Below are 12,143 nucleotides of genomic sequence, written 5' to 3'. Positions count from 1 at the left end.
CCAAACCTGTCTGGAGATGACATGCCGGGGGTGGGAAACCATTTTCTAAATGCCGATTCCCAGGCCTCGCTCAGAACCATGAATCACTGCTGTGCGAGCACCCAGCCCCCGTCGGCAAGCCGGTATTTAGGAACCGAGACTCCGGAGCGTATCTGTAACGGGAACGTCCCGCTGTACTGGGGCGGGGGGGTGGTGGTGGACGGTGTCTGCCTGGGGCTTAAGGTCACACAGCCCCTAAAGTGCACAGAATATTCTGGGAAAGTCTTCATGGCCATAAAAGTTGGTGCCTTAGTTCTCCCGAGGCCCGTGGACGTGAGGGAAATAGACCAGCCCAGTGCTGAGGTTCAGGCTGTCTGCCGGCCACGGGCCCAGGGGCGCCGGCCAAGGAGGCCCCAGACCCGAGGGAGAAAGTCACCGTGCGGGAGGGGGTCTGCCCGGGGTGGGGTGCGGCCCGCGGGCCTGGACTGAGGGCCTGGACGGAGCACGGCTGTGTCGCCCGTCATGGGGGTGGTGGAGACCCTCTGGGGACGCTGGGCGGAGGAGGTCTACTGAGCCGCCTACAGGGGCCGAGCCTCGGGTCGGAAGGCTTTTCTCCTGCTCCCATGTCCCGAGGGGTGCGCGGCCGTCTCTCAGTCGATGGGGGGTTCCCAGCACGAGCCGCTGGCCTGACCGAGCCCCGTGGCCCGCCCCGCCATCACGCCGTCGCGGTGAAGCACAGCCGCCGTCTCTGGCTTGAGCCCAGACCCTTGGGGTCGCCCTCCAGGTGGCCTCACACCCACAGCCGCAACCCCGTCCTTGGAGCCGGGCTACAGCCCCTCCGGCACCTGCCACCCAGGCGGGCGTCTCCCCGGTCCTGCCCCCGCCCCCTGCAGCTGCTCCCCCCGCCCCGCCACCTCGCGCCCAGGCGAGGAGCCGCGAACGCACTGCCGCCGGTGCTCTCAGCGACGGTAACAAGTTATAATACACTGAAAAAAATCGAATCCACTGACGTTAAAGAAAGGCGAGAGGGGTTTGCTTTACAGACGGTGTCAAACGGACAGCAGGAATGAATGAATGCATGAATGAACGAACGAATGACAGAATGAGTCAGTGATTCAGGTACAGACCGTCACGGGTGGAAGGTCTCTGGAGAGCAGGGTGTTCACAGGCCCTGATATCTCTCCATGGATTACTCCGTAATCACAGAGGGCAAGGGCACAGTAACGGTGAGAAACGCGGCGGACAGCCCTGGCCGTGTTCCTACTCTCAGAATCCTCGACAACGGGACAACTCCTGGCGCCCTGTGACCCCCGACCCCTCCTCGGCCGCGCAGAAGGACACTCTCCAAGGCCCCGCCTGAGGCCCCGCAGACCCTGTGGACCGCACCTCCACTGCTACCCCCTGCGAGGCTGCAGCCCGGCCCCCCACTGGCCGGCCCGGCCCTGGGGTCTGCAGGGCTCACTCCTTCAGTCCCCCGGGGCCTGTGCAACGCCCTCCTGGCAGCCACCCTGCCCCCAGCCTGCATTTTACACACTCATCCCCTCCAGGGGGACGGTCCAGAGAGCAGGGCTTGTGCTGGGAGCACAGCCAAAGGAGGTGCCTGGGAGTGTTTTGCTGGATGAAGGAACAAATCTTCAATACGACACCTTTGTGCTTAATGGAGGGAAGGCAGGGGACACAGACCCCGTGTGTGTGGAGCAGGGCTGGGGGGTGGGTCTCACACTCACCCGAGTCAAACCCACTTTGCTCAGAGGTGAGGAACGGCTCTTGCCCTCCCCCCAACGTCACTTCTGATCCTGTGGCTTCCCTAGATCCGGGGGTTCCTGAGCTTCCACCACCAGACCACTTGTCACGCTATTATGTGTCAGGAGGACAGACTGGTCCCCAGAGGCGTGGGGTGGGGGGAAGTGGGCGAACTGGGTGCAGGGGTCAAAAGCTACAAACCTCCAGTTATGAAACAAATAAGTCCTGCGGATGTGATGCACGGCATGGCGACTACAGTTAACAATACTATATTTTACACTGGAAAGTTGCCAAGAGAATAGATCTTAAAATGTTCTCATCACGAGAAAAGAAAAATTGTGTGTGGTGATGGATGTTAGCTTGACTGTGGTGATCGTTTCCTAATGTTTACAAACATGGAGACATTATGTTGTTCACCTGAATCGAGTATCATGTAATACGTCAATGACAGCGGACCCCTGAACAGCGCAGGGGTTAGGGCGCCGACCCTCGGCGGCTGAAAATCCGAGAATACCTCGACAGCCCGTGTCCTCGAATCCAACCAACCTCGGACTGTGTAGACCTGCAGTGCGAAAAAATCTGCACGGAAGTGAACCCTCGCAGTTCAAACCCCTGTTGTTCAAGGATCAACTGTGTGCCTTGATTCAAAGAAAGGAAAAAAGAAAAACAGTCTATGATGCCTCCGTTTGCTACATAGAAAGTAGGGTCGCTGTGGCTTCTAGACGCTTGGGTAGGATTCCAGACAGCAGTGTGAACACGAGTCTCTCCTGGGGAGAGCGTCCCCCCCGGGGGCTCAGAACAAGTGGCCGCAGGTCTGAGGGCACCTGCCAGCCTTGGTTCATGAGCCAGACTGCGCCCAAGTACCTGACTCACTTGCTCACGGACACACCTGGGCTGAGGAGATGCTGCCCGTGGACCAGGTCGCGGTTGTGGGTGCTGCGTGTGTTCAGCCTCCGTGCAGCGGGGCAGGGTGGAGGTCCCCGCGTGTGGCCTGCCACCTGTGCTCTGTGCCTCTGGAGCAGTAACCGAGCAGAGCTGGTGCCAGTGGCCTGGCGTCACGAGGGACCCCGCTCGCTGGACGGAAGGCCGTCCATCCCTACGTGCACTCCCTGGAAGACGACACGGGGATCGCTGTGGGGATACTGCGGAGCTCTGAGGAGACGGCTGGAATCTGGGGCCTGGCTCGCCATGGCAGATGGCAGGGAATAGGGTGTGTTCTCCTCAACACTGATACCAAAGAGGCTTTTAGGTGCCAGGTGGCAGCCTCCGGGCAGGGCGATGGGAAGGCCCTGCAGATCCTGCACCTCTGTCCTTCTCGATGTCAGTCTGGTCCTGGTGTCTGTGACCACTGTGGCCCCGTGTCCCAGGATCCCTCTCCCTCCAGGAAGGTTGGCGGGTGGTGAACTGGAGGGTTGACGGCATATTCACCGTCGAAGGGGGCTTTCATCCTAATTGATTAAGACCGAAATACACACACGCCAAAAAGGAAGGCGCTTTGGAGAAAAGTGGGCACCAGCAGAACAAAGGACTCAAAGTCTTGAACCTTGTAGAGAAACTGAGAAAACCCAAGCCCCGCCTCTTCAGAATGACACCCGCGTGTGTCCACGTGCACAGAAGAACCCTCCAGCACTGGGGGTCTCAGCCCCCAAAGCACAGGCCGCTTGAGAGACTCGCCTCCCCTGCCGGGTCACCCTCGGGGTCATGGTCTCTCTTCATCCCTCCCGTGGCTTGGAATCATTCCCCCCAGCAGTGTGTCCTGCCCACCCCGGGCCAAACCTGCCAGCCGAGACCCTGCTGGTCCCCACCCCGCCTCTGTCCCGGGCCGGATGCACAGTTTATGTCCGTCACTCTCGAGCCAAACCCCACCTGGGCAACAAACTCAAAGGCCTTGTCTTCCCTGTTTGCGTCAGAGGCCTCGGTCACACGGGGGACAGAACCCCCCTGGGGGATGTGAGCTGATCACGACTGGCAGGGTGTCCTGGCCTCGACCCTGGGATTTAGGCGGGGCTCCTGTGAGCCTCTCAGAGTCCCCAGTCGGCCCTGTGGTTGTGTCGGGGTGAGACAGGGAGCCAGACGTCGTCCTCCCCTGTCTCCTCAACCCCCAAGAATGAGCACCTTCCCCGCTGACGGCCGCCCGCGGGCTCTGGCGTCTGAGCTGCCTTCTCCACAGGCCCCGGCCCAGCAACTGGGCGGACGCCAAAGTTACCTTTATAATAGTGGCCCGCGAGGAGCTCAGAGCCTCCCTGGGGCCCTGAGAAGGGGGCCCTGATGCTTGTGGCCAGACCGGCAGTTACACGGAGAGCTCAGAGTCTGGAGGATTTGCAAAAGGCTCGCACCTCGGGGCTGTGGGCCCCTGTGTGGTCACGATTCACCAGTGAGTCTGTCTGTGCTGAGTCAGTCTGAGCTCACGCCTCAGGGACGGCGAAGGGAGCTGCGGGGGAGGAGCGGTGGAGGAAAGAGAAGCATTTAGGGTTTAAGAGGGAAAACAGCAAGGGCTGGAGGGGCTGTGCTGCCCGTGAGGACCGACTGTATAAAAAATGAGACGTAATTAGTACCTCGGGGCCACACCCAGATCGAAGCCAACTGAAGCTCTTCCTCCTCAGAGGGAAGGTCAGGCTGGGCTAACAAACGGCAAACTAGATGTCGAAACGGGCAACATTTAGAGCCCCAGAGAGCCCCAAAGCAGGAGAAAGAGCCCCATCCATCACGCAGCTGGAAGGCCCAAAGACGACAAAGGCCTCGGCCGCGTGCGTGCCTCTCTGTTCTCCCAGAGGTACCCGGACCTTCTCACCCTGCAGTGCCCCACCCACAGCACTGTGAATACTCAGTGATCAACCGACAGCCTGGTGCAGGGTTCCCAGTCTTTTTATATAAAAATGAGACCCACAGGATGGATGATATGCCTACACGCTGTATACTTCCTAAGGCACGCTCAGATTTTGACAAAGTGCCACAAAAACGTAAGCAGGCTAACAGCTCATTGTCATCATAAACCAACAGCTTCTCTTCCCGCAGGGGCCACGGATCAGTTGTAAACCCACCCGGTTCTTGCTCGTTCATTAAAGCCTTCAGGAACGCGAGTGACCAAGAGTGAGGGTGTTACAAGAGCAATACTGAATGTACTTGTGTTTGCTATGTAAAAAAGAAACCATCTGGGGCTTCCCTGGTGGCGCAGTGGTTGAGAGTCCGCCTGCCGATGCAGGGGACGCGGGTTCGTGCCCCGGTCCGGGAAGATCCCACATGCCGCGGAGCGGCTGGGCCCGTGAGCCATGGCCGCTGAGCCTGCGTGTCCGGAGCCTGTGCTCCGCAACGGGAGAGGCCACAGCGGTGAGAGGCCCGCGTGCCACACACACAAAAAAGAAACCATTCACAAATTTTGGTATTTTAGCTCTTAGTAATAGCGAGTGACCTGCCACACACTGTCGAGCTGCTCTGGACATACTGAAGGGTCATGAGGTCATGGCTGAGAACCACGGTCTAGATCGGTGTTCCTGGCCCTTAGACCACAGGCCCTGGGTGGGAGGAGGGCAGCCTGGAACTACAGGAGGGGATCCATGGATCCTAGCACTCTAAATGAAGAGCCTCAAATGTGTTCAGGTGTGTAGAAATTAATAAAATTAAAATCAATTTTAAAACTTTGCTGGACTCCTATTAGGTCTTTATCATTATGAGTTTTCTCAGTCCAGAGCCATCAGAAACACCGTCTTCACCGGGTCGGGGCTACTGTCTAGAGGAGAGAGTGGAGAGGGAAGAATCAAGTTTCCAATTATACATGAAGCTTCCTATTTTTAGACAAGAAAGAGGACAAAGGGCAGCGGCAGAAAATCAGGCCAGAGTTTCTCAAAGTGAGGTCACTGGGCCACTGGCTTGGAGCTCCCCAGGAGTTGCTGGCTGAAATCTCTAGAGTGATGGGTCCTTAATGAGCTCTCCTGAGAAGGTCACCTAGGTCTGAGAATCACAATCACTGGTCCAGAAAACGTTGTTAAAAATAGTAGCGGGATGGCGCAAAGTTTCCTCCAAGAGATTTTAAAAGAGGAGGGAGAAACAGACTTGTTTGATGGCAGGACCAGGCTGACCTGTCTCAGGGGACCAGTATGCCCACCCCCCAGCCCCTATTTTAGGCACTTCCTGGCCACTGGAGTGTATTGGAGACCAGGTTCAGGAGGGGGCCTGGGACTCCCCCACACCTGGACTCTTTGCTGTCTTCCAAAAGCCCCCAGACAGTTTGGAGACTGGAAAACAGGAAGATGATGGCCTTTGCTAAAGTAACTTCCAATTAGACCATGAAATTATTCTGTTTACGGATTTTATGGAGATCCGAAAATGCCACTAATCCTTCTTGTGGAGGGGCTTCAGGAAGCTCGCTGATAAAGACAGACTTAAAAATGGCTTCCTGGCAATAGTTTCAGATTAGAAATAGATAAACTGCCGATTAGAAACAGAATGAATGTGAAGTCTCTTCAAGATGCCATGAGAATATCTGGGAGCAAAATTCTTTTCTGTAGGAATTGAAAAAACAAAGACAAAGCCCCAAGCATGTGGACTTTTGAGAATTACTTAAGAGGCACCTGAAACTCCAAATGAAAAATAGCTTTGGCTGACCCAGGAGGAGCAAGAAGAGTCAGTCAAAATCCTTTAGGTCTTGTCTCTGGAGACAGACAAGAGAGCTTAGCCATCAGCCCTGCAGCCCACGGTCATGGTCGAGGCACAGAGCCTCGTGATCCCAGCTTCATCCCTGAGCAGCTTTGCGACCCTGGGCAAGCGACTGAACTCCCTCAGTCTTCTCATCTGGAAAACGGCACTAATGATAGCAGCACCCTCTCTTATAGGTGATGGTGAAGATTTACAGGTCAGACGCAGGCGCGCACGGGGGTCAGGCTATCTAGCACAGACCAAGAGCTGATGCACATTCACCAGGACCGCCATGATGTTTCTACTACTTTCATTTGGAACCGAGGATTTTCTGTGGCGTCAAGATATTCAGACATTGAGGAAGAGCTCCTTCCGGGGGCGGGGGCGAGGCAAGTGTTGCCCAGGAGTATCCAACTTGGGGATTTAACTCCTGCCTGTACTTTGAGTCTGTCTTCTGACCTTGAGGCTTCCCCAGGGATGCTCTCCTGTCCCCAGCTTCCCAAGGCAGATGTCGCCCCTGCCTATTTTGCCAGCTCATTCCATTCTGTCTTAGATTTTCCTTTCATTGTCTCCCAGGAGCGGACTCCGTCTCCTCAGCTGGACTGTCCGCTTCTCTCAGGTTCAGCCCACACCATGCAGCCCGATTCCTGCCTCTCAGAGCTGGACAGACAGTGTGTACACAGCAGACGACCAAATACAGCCACAGTGTGTGTGTGTGTGTGTGTGTGTGTGTGTGTGTGTGTGTCACCATTAGCTCTTTCCTCCCTCTTCCTTCTCCTGATAATGACAACAGTTACAATCAGAGTCACAGCGAACACTTGGTTACCAAGAATCTTCTATACCTGGCACTGAACTCAACTCTTTAAATGCCTCTTCTCACCCTAACCCTCAACGAACCCACGGGAGCAGGTGTGTTTGGGGCAGGGGGGCTGCTGAGGGAACTGGGAAGAGAACAGTCACACCCAGGTGCCCTGCAGCCCCCCACCACCCCGCAAGTTCGGAGCACTCTGTGCAGAGACAGTTAAGTCCAGGGCCTGGCACGGACGGTACCAGCCCCACTCTTCCCAGCAGGATCTCACTGACGCCCAGTCTCCCCGCATCAGACTCTAGGGTGGGAGGCTTGTCCTTCTGGGCGCACAGTTGGAACCCCCCCCCCTCAGGTGCTTCTGACGTGCCCCTCCAAGAAAGACCCCAGCCCACGGTGAGAAATACATATTATACTGCGACCCAGACACGATCCCGGGGATTTTTGTGAAACGTGTTTACATTCACATGAGGCACTCTGATGTTTTCCACCCTATTTCATTCTTCCATTAAAAACGAGAATGAGGAGAAACTGGAACCCATATACATCGCCGGTAGGAATGTAAAGTGGTCCAGTCTCTTTGGGAAACAGTTTGGCACTTCCTGAAAACCTTAACTACAGACTTATGACGTGACCTAGAAATTCTGCTCCTTGTATCCAAGAGACGGGAAAACATACGTCCACACGAAAACCTGAACACAATGCTTCCTAGTGGATCATTCACGGGAACCAAAAGGCAGACATAAACCAGACGCCCACCAGCAGGTGGACGAATAAACGAAACGTGGTGTCTATCCGTAGAGTGGAATACAGCTCAGCCACGAAAAAGGAACTAGAGTGGAATACAGCTCAGCCACGAAAAAGGAATTAGAGTGGAATACAGCTCAGCCACGAAAAAGGAATTAGAGTGGAATACAGCTCAGCCACGAAAAAGGAACTAGAGTGGAATACAGCTCAGCCATGAAAAAGGAATTAGAGTGGAATACAGCTCAGCCACGAAAAAGGAATTAGAGTGGAATACAGCTCAGCCACGAAAAAGGAATTAGAGTGGAATACAGCCCAGCCACGAAAAAGGAACTAGAGTGGAATACAGCCCAGCCACGAAAAAGGAATTAGAGTGGAATACAGCTCAGCCACGATAAAGGAACTAGAGTGGAATACAGCTCAGCCACGAAAAAGGAACTAGAGTGGAATACAGCTCAGCCACGAAAAAGGAATTAGAGTGGAATACAGCTCAGCCACGAAAAAGGAACTAGAGTGGAATACAGCTCAGCCACGAAAAAGGAACTAGAGTGGAATACAGCTCAGCCACGATAAAGGAATTAGAGTGGAATACAGCTCAGCCACGAAAAAGGAATGAAGCGCCGATCTCTGGACAACATGGGGGAGACCTGAAACCATCAGGTCAGGTGGAAGAGGCTGGTCACAAAGCAGCACGGGTCGTACGGACATGAACTGTCCAGAGAGGGCAGGTCTGCAGAGATGGAGGCAAGGCGGTGATGGGTGCTGGAGGGGAGGGTGGAGGAGGGAAGAGGGGGCGTGGGGTCTTCTTTTGGGGGATGGAAACGCACTAAAACGGGACTATGGTGTTGGCTGTGAAACTGCAAATACATAAAACCCCCCTGAACTGGACACTTTAAAGAGTGAATTACATAGTATGTGGATTATCTCTCAATAAAAATGATGGTCGTGATCCAATAAGCTGGTCTCACCACCCAGAATGGGTCACAACACGGTGGAAACTTGCTGTCCTGGAGTGGCTGCCCGTCCCCGCCCCGCCGGTCCTCGGGGAGTTTGGGCACCGCGGCCTTCGGGTGGGTGGCGGGTGACGGGGGCGTGTCAAGGCCCCGTGGCTGCCTTTCATACCGCACACGCTCAGCACAGGCCCAGCTACAAAAGCAGGTTCCCTCTCTAGGGGCCGGGCAGCCCCAAGAGCTGAGCTATAGGTGAGATTCCGGGGGAGCCCAGAAAGGAGCGGACAGCCCCCTTCTCCTGCCTCGAGCCCACAGGTGAGGGCTCGGCCTCCAGAAGCCGCCTGTGATCTCGGTGGAGGGCAGGCCCGGGGCTGGTGAAGCAGGGACAGAGGAGCCTGGGTCCCCGATGCCCCTGGAGGCCCCACGGCTGCCACCCCTGCACTGTCTGTATGAGCAGCCAAAGGACCCTCTAAAGGAGGCGCCATCTGGCGAATACGCGCGCCCGGGACAGATCCTCCAGGACACAGCGGCTCCCTTCCCCTGGGTCCCCGGGGGCAGTGACGGGCCACGCACCTCGTGATCTTGAATATCCTCAGGAGACGCACGCATCTCAGCACGGAGATGCCCAGGGGCGACATGATCCTGGTCTCCACCAGGATGGTCTCCAGGATGCCACCACACACGATGAAGCAGTCGAAGCGGTTGAACAGGGACACGAAGTAGGCCTGCAGCCCCAGGCTGTACGTCTTGAGCAGCATCTCCGCCGTGAACAGGGCCAGCAGCGCCTTGTTGGCCGTGTCTGCGGGGACCCGCACGGGGGACGGGAGGGGGAGAGGAGGTGAGCGTGGCGGATCCCTGCGGGGAAACCCCAAAGCTCGAGCCCGCCACACACCCCTCGCTGCGTGGACTTGGTGGGGAGGGGTCTAGTTACAACCGCAGCAGACCTCCAGCACGGCCCCGAACCCCCGCATCCTCTGCCCCTCACAGCGACTCTGCCAGGCCGTGGGGCTGCTGCCACACCCCTTTTCCAGAGACGAGAAGTGAGGCTCGAGGGGGAGCCATCTGCCTAGACTAACCAGCCAAGAGCCGGAGCCAGGGTCCTTGTCTGCCCTTGTCACCGGGAGACGAACCCCATCTGGGTTCCGGGAGACACCCCGGGTCCAGGCCGTGTTCGCCTGACCCCCGGGTCGGTACCAGGGCTCTGGCCAGGGAGATCCCTTCCGGGGCCCAGGGAGGGTTGGTGGGGCCCACTGCCATCGAGGACATTCCCTGTGCTCAGGCCACACTCGTCCTCTCCCTGGCTTTGTGCTCTCCGCCCCTCACAGGTTTTGGCCAGCACACCTGGAGGCCATACTGAGGCCCCAGGTACTGAAAACCCACTGGGGGCGAAGGGGCGGCAGCCAAAGATCTGATGTAGCCCAACAAGCCACGGCTCGTGACCGTGTCTCCTGGACCCAGTGGTGATGGCCGGGAGCCCCGTCTGTGTGGAGTGAGCTGGTGCGTTTTAGCGGCTCACGAGCTGCCAGGCCGCGGTGTGTCCGGCGCGGCCCGCCTCCCCGCCCCGGGGCAGGGCCGAGTCAGCCCGAGTAACGCAGGCCGGCGGGCGGCCTCTCACCTTGGACTTCCGTGAGCCAGTGGGGCTGGTTGTAGTGTTCAGAGGCGATGGTGAGCGTGTTGAGGAAAACCAGGAAGATGACCAGCCAGTAGAAGACGCTCGACTTCACGGCCGCGCGGCATTTCCTCCTGCAGAACCGATTCCAGCGGCGCCAGTAGCGGCTGCAAAGGGGCAGAGAAGAAGGACGGGGCGGGAGGTGGCTGTGAATTCAGGGCCCCGGCCGACATGCCCCAAGGTGGCCACCTCCCTCCCCTGAACTGGCCTGACCTCACCAGGGCCGAAGAGACGAGCATCCCACCAAGGTCACCGGCTCGTGGCTGGTGGTGTGGCCTTTGGGGGGGGGGTCCCTGCTCCTCTGGGACTGTGGCACCCTGGCCTGTGACCCCGAGCAAGGCCAGCCTTGTGTGAGCGTCTGGCCTGAAGCTGAAGGGAGGTTATTTAATTTCATAGTGATGGCATCACTAGAAGTATTGCAAGTCGTAAGACTAGTATTACTAGGACTAGTAATGGTTACCATTAGCAAACTCCATGTCTGGCTGGTACCGTATTGGCACTTCTCATGCCTTCTCCCAGATCCTTTAAACATGTCTGCAAAGCAGGCGTTGTCGCGATTTTCAGGAGAAAACCAAGGACCCTGGAGTTGGGCGTCTGGACTGACACCGGGTGAGGGCAGAGCCAGCAGCGTCCCCTCTTCCCGCCTGCAGCCCAGGCGCCAGGCGCTCCCCTAGCTGCCTCATCCGTGAAGAGTGGGAGGTGAATCTGGACCAGCGGTGCTTGACTTGAAGGGGAGGCTGTGGAGTCCTTTAAGATTACATCCTCCGTTCAGAACAACGGGCAGACTGCCCCCACCTCTACACGCAAGTTCACGCCATACGTGGGCCCTGAAAGCTCATCCATGGGCCGTGGGACACTCGCCCACATGGCCTCTGGTTAGGGACTTTCATCAAACCTGGCTGTACATAGAACCACCTGGGGAAAGTTTAAAAAACACAGCAAAAACACACCAGGCCCCGGGCCCCAACACAATGAAATCTGATTGTCTGGGGTTGAGTAATTTTTAAATAACCCCCAAATACCGTTGCTGTTTGCTAAGGTTCCCCAGATGGTTCTCATGTGTAACCATGGTTGACAACCGTGAAGCCGGATGACCCCAAGGAAACGCTCACATTTTAGGACTCAGTGGTGGACGGGTTTTCAGCTTGTCCCCAGTTTCATCCTCCTGATACCGAGAGAATATGCAGATATATTTGGTAATTCCGTTGACCAAACAGTTACCAGTTTAACACCATGTGAGGAGTGAGGGACAGGGGTGCCAGGGAGACTGCGGGGGCCCTGTATCGAGAGGGGATCTGATTCCAGAAAACCAAACACAACGACAGCAGCCACACGGTCAACGTCCAGCTGGGGGACGGTAAGAGGGGTGCCGTGGCCAGCGTCGGCTGGAGGTGATGGAGGCAACAGCTTTACTCAAGGAAGGAGGAGAGTGAGGTGACGTGGACTTTGGAGGCGGAGTCAGCAGGCCTTTGACCCTGACCACGAGTGCAGGGGAGAGAGAAAGGGTGGAGGGGTGTCTGGAGGAGGCCCTGTCACCAGCACGGGCACCCTGTGGAGGGGGACTCGGCCGGAAAACACCTTGAGGTACTTGCAGGTCGTGTCCGTAGGGACACCCACCGGG

At 57.0% G+C, this 12,143-nt stretch overlaps 1 protein-coding gene across 1 annotated transcript in view; it reads right to left on the bottom strand.

Annotated features, from left to right (window-relative positions):
- Positions 1-12,143, bottom strand: part of CACNA1C (calcium voltage-gated channel subunit alpha1 C) — a 463,376-nt gene that overhangs the window by 84,001 nt on the left and 367,232 nt on the right. Inside the window, exons 12-13 of the mRNA XM_065888236.1 lie at positions 10,469-10,629; positions 9,427-9,652 (exon numbers count right to left, since the gene is read on the bottom strand). Coding sequence (XP_065744308.1) covers positions 9,427-9,652; positions 10,469-10,629 — 387 coding nt within the window. The remainder of the gene's footprint in view (positions 1-9,426; positions 9,653-10,468; positions 10,630-12,143) is intronic.

The sequence above is a fragment of the Phocoena phocoena genome, chromosome 11 (genome assembly GCF_963924675.1).
Source record: "Phocoena phocoena chromosome 11, mPhoPho1.1, whole genome shotgun sequence".
NCBI lineage: Eukaryota > Metazoa > Chordata > Mammalia > Artiodactyla > Phocoenidae > Phocoena > Phocoena phocoena.
This window is presented reverse-complemented; position numbering and strand designations above follow the sequence as displayed.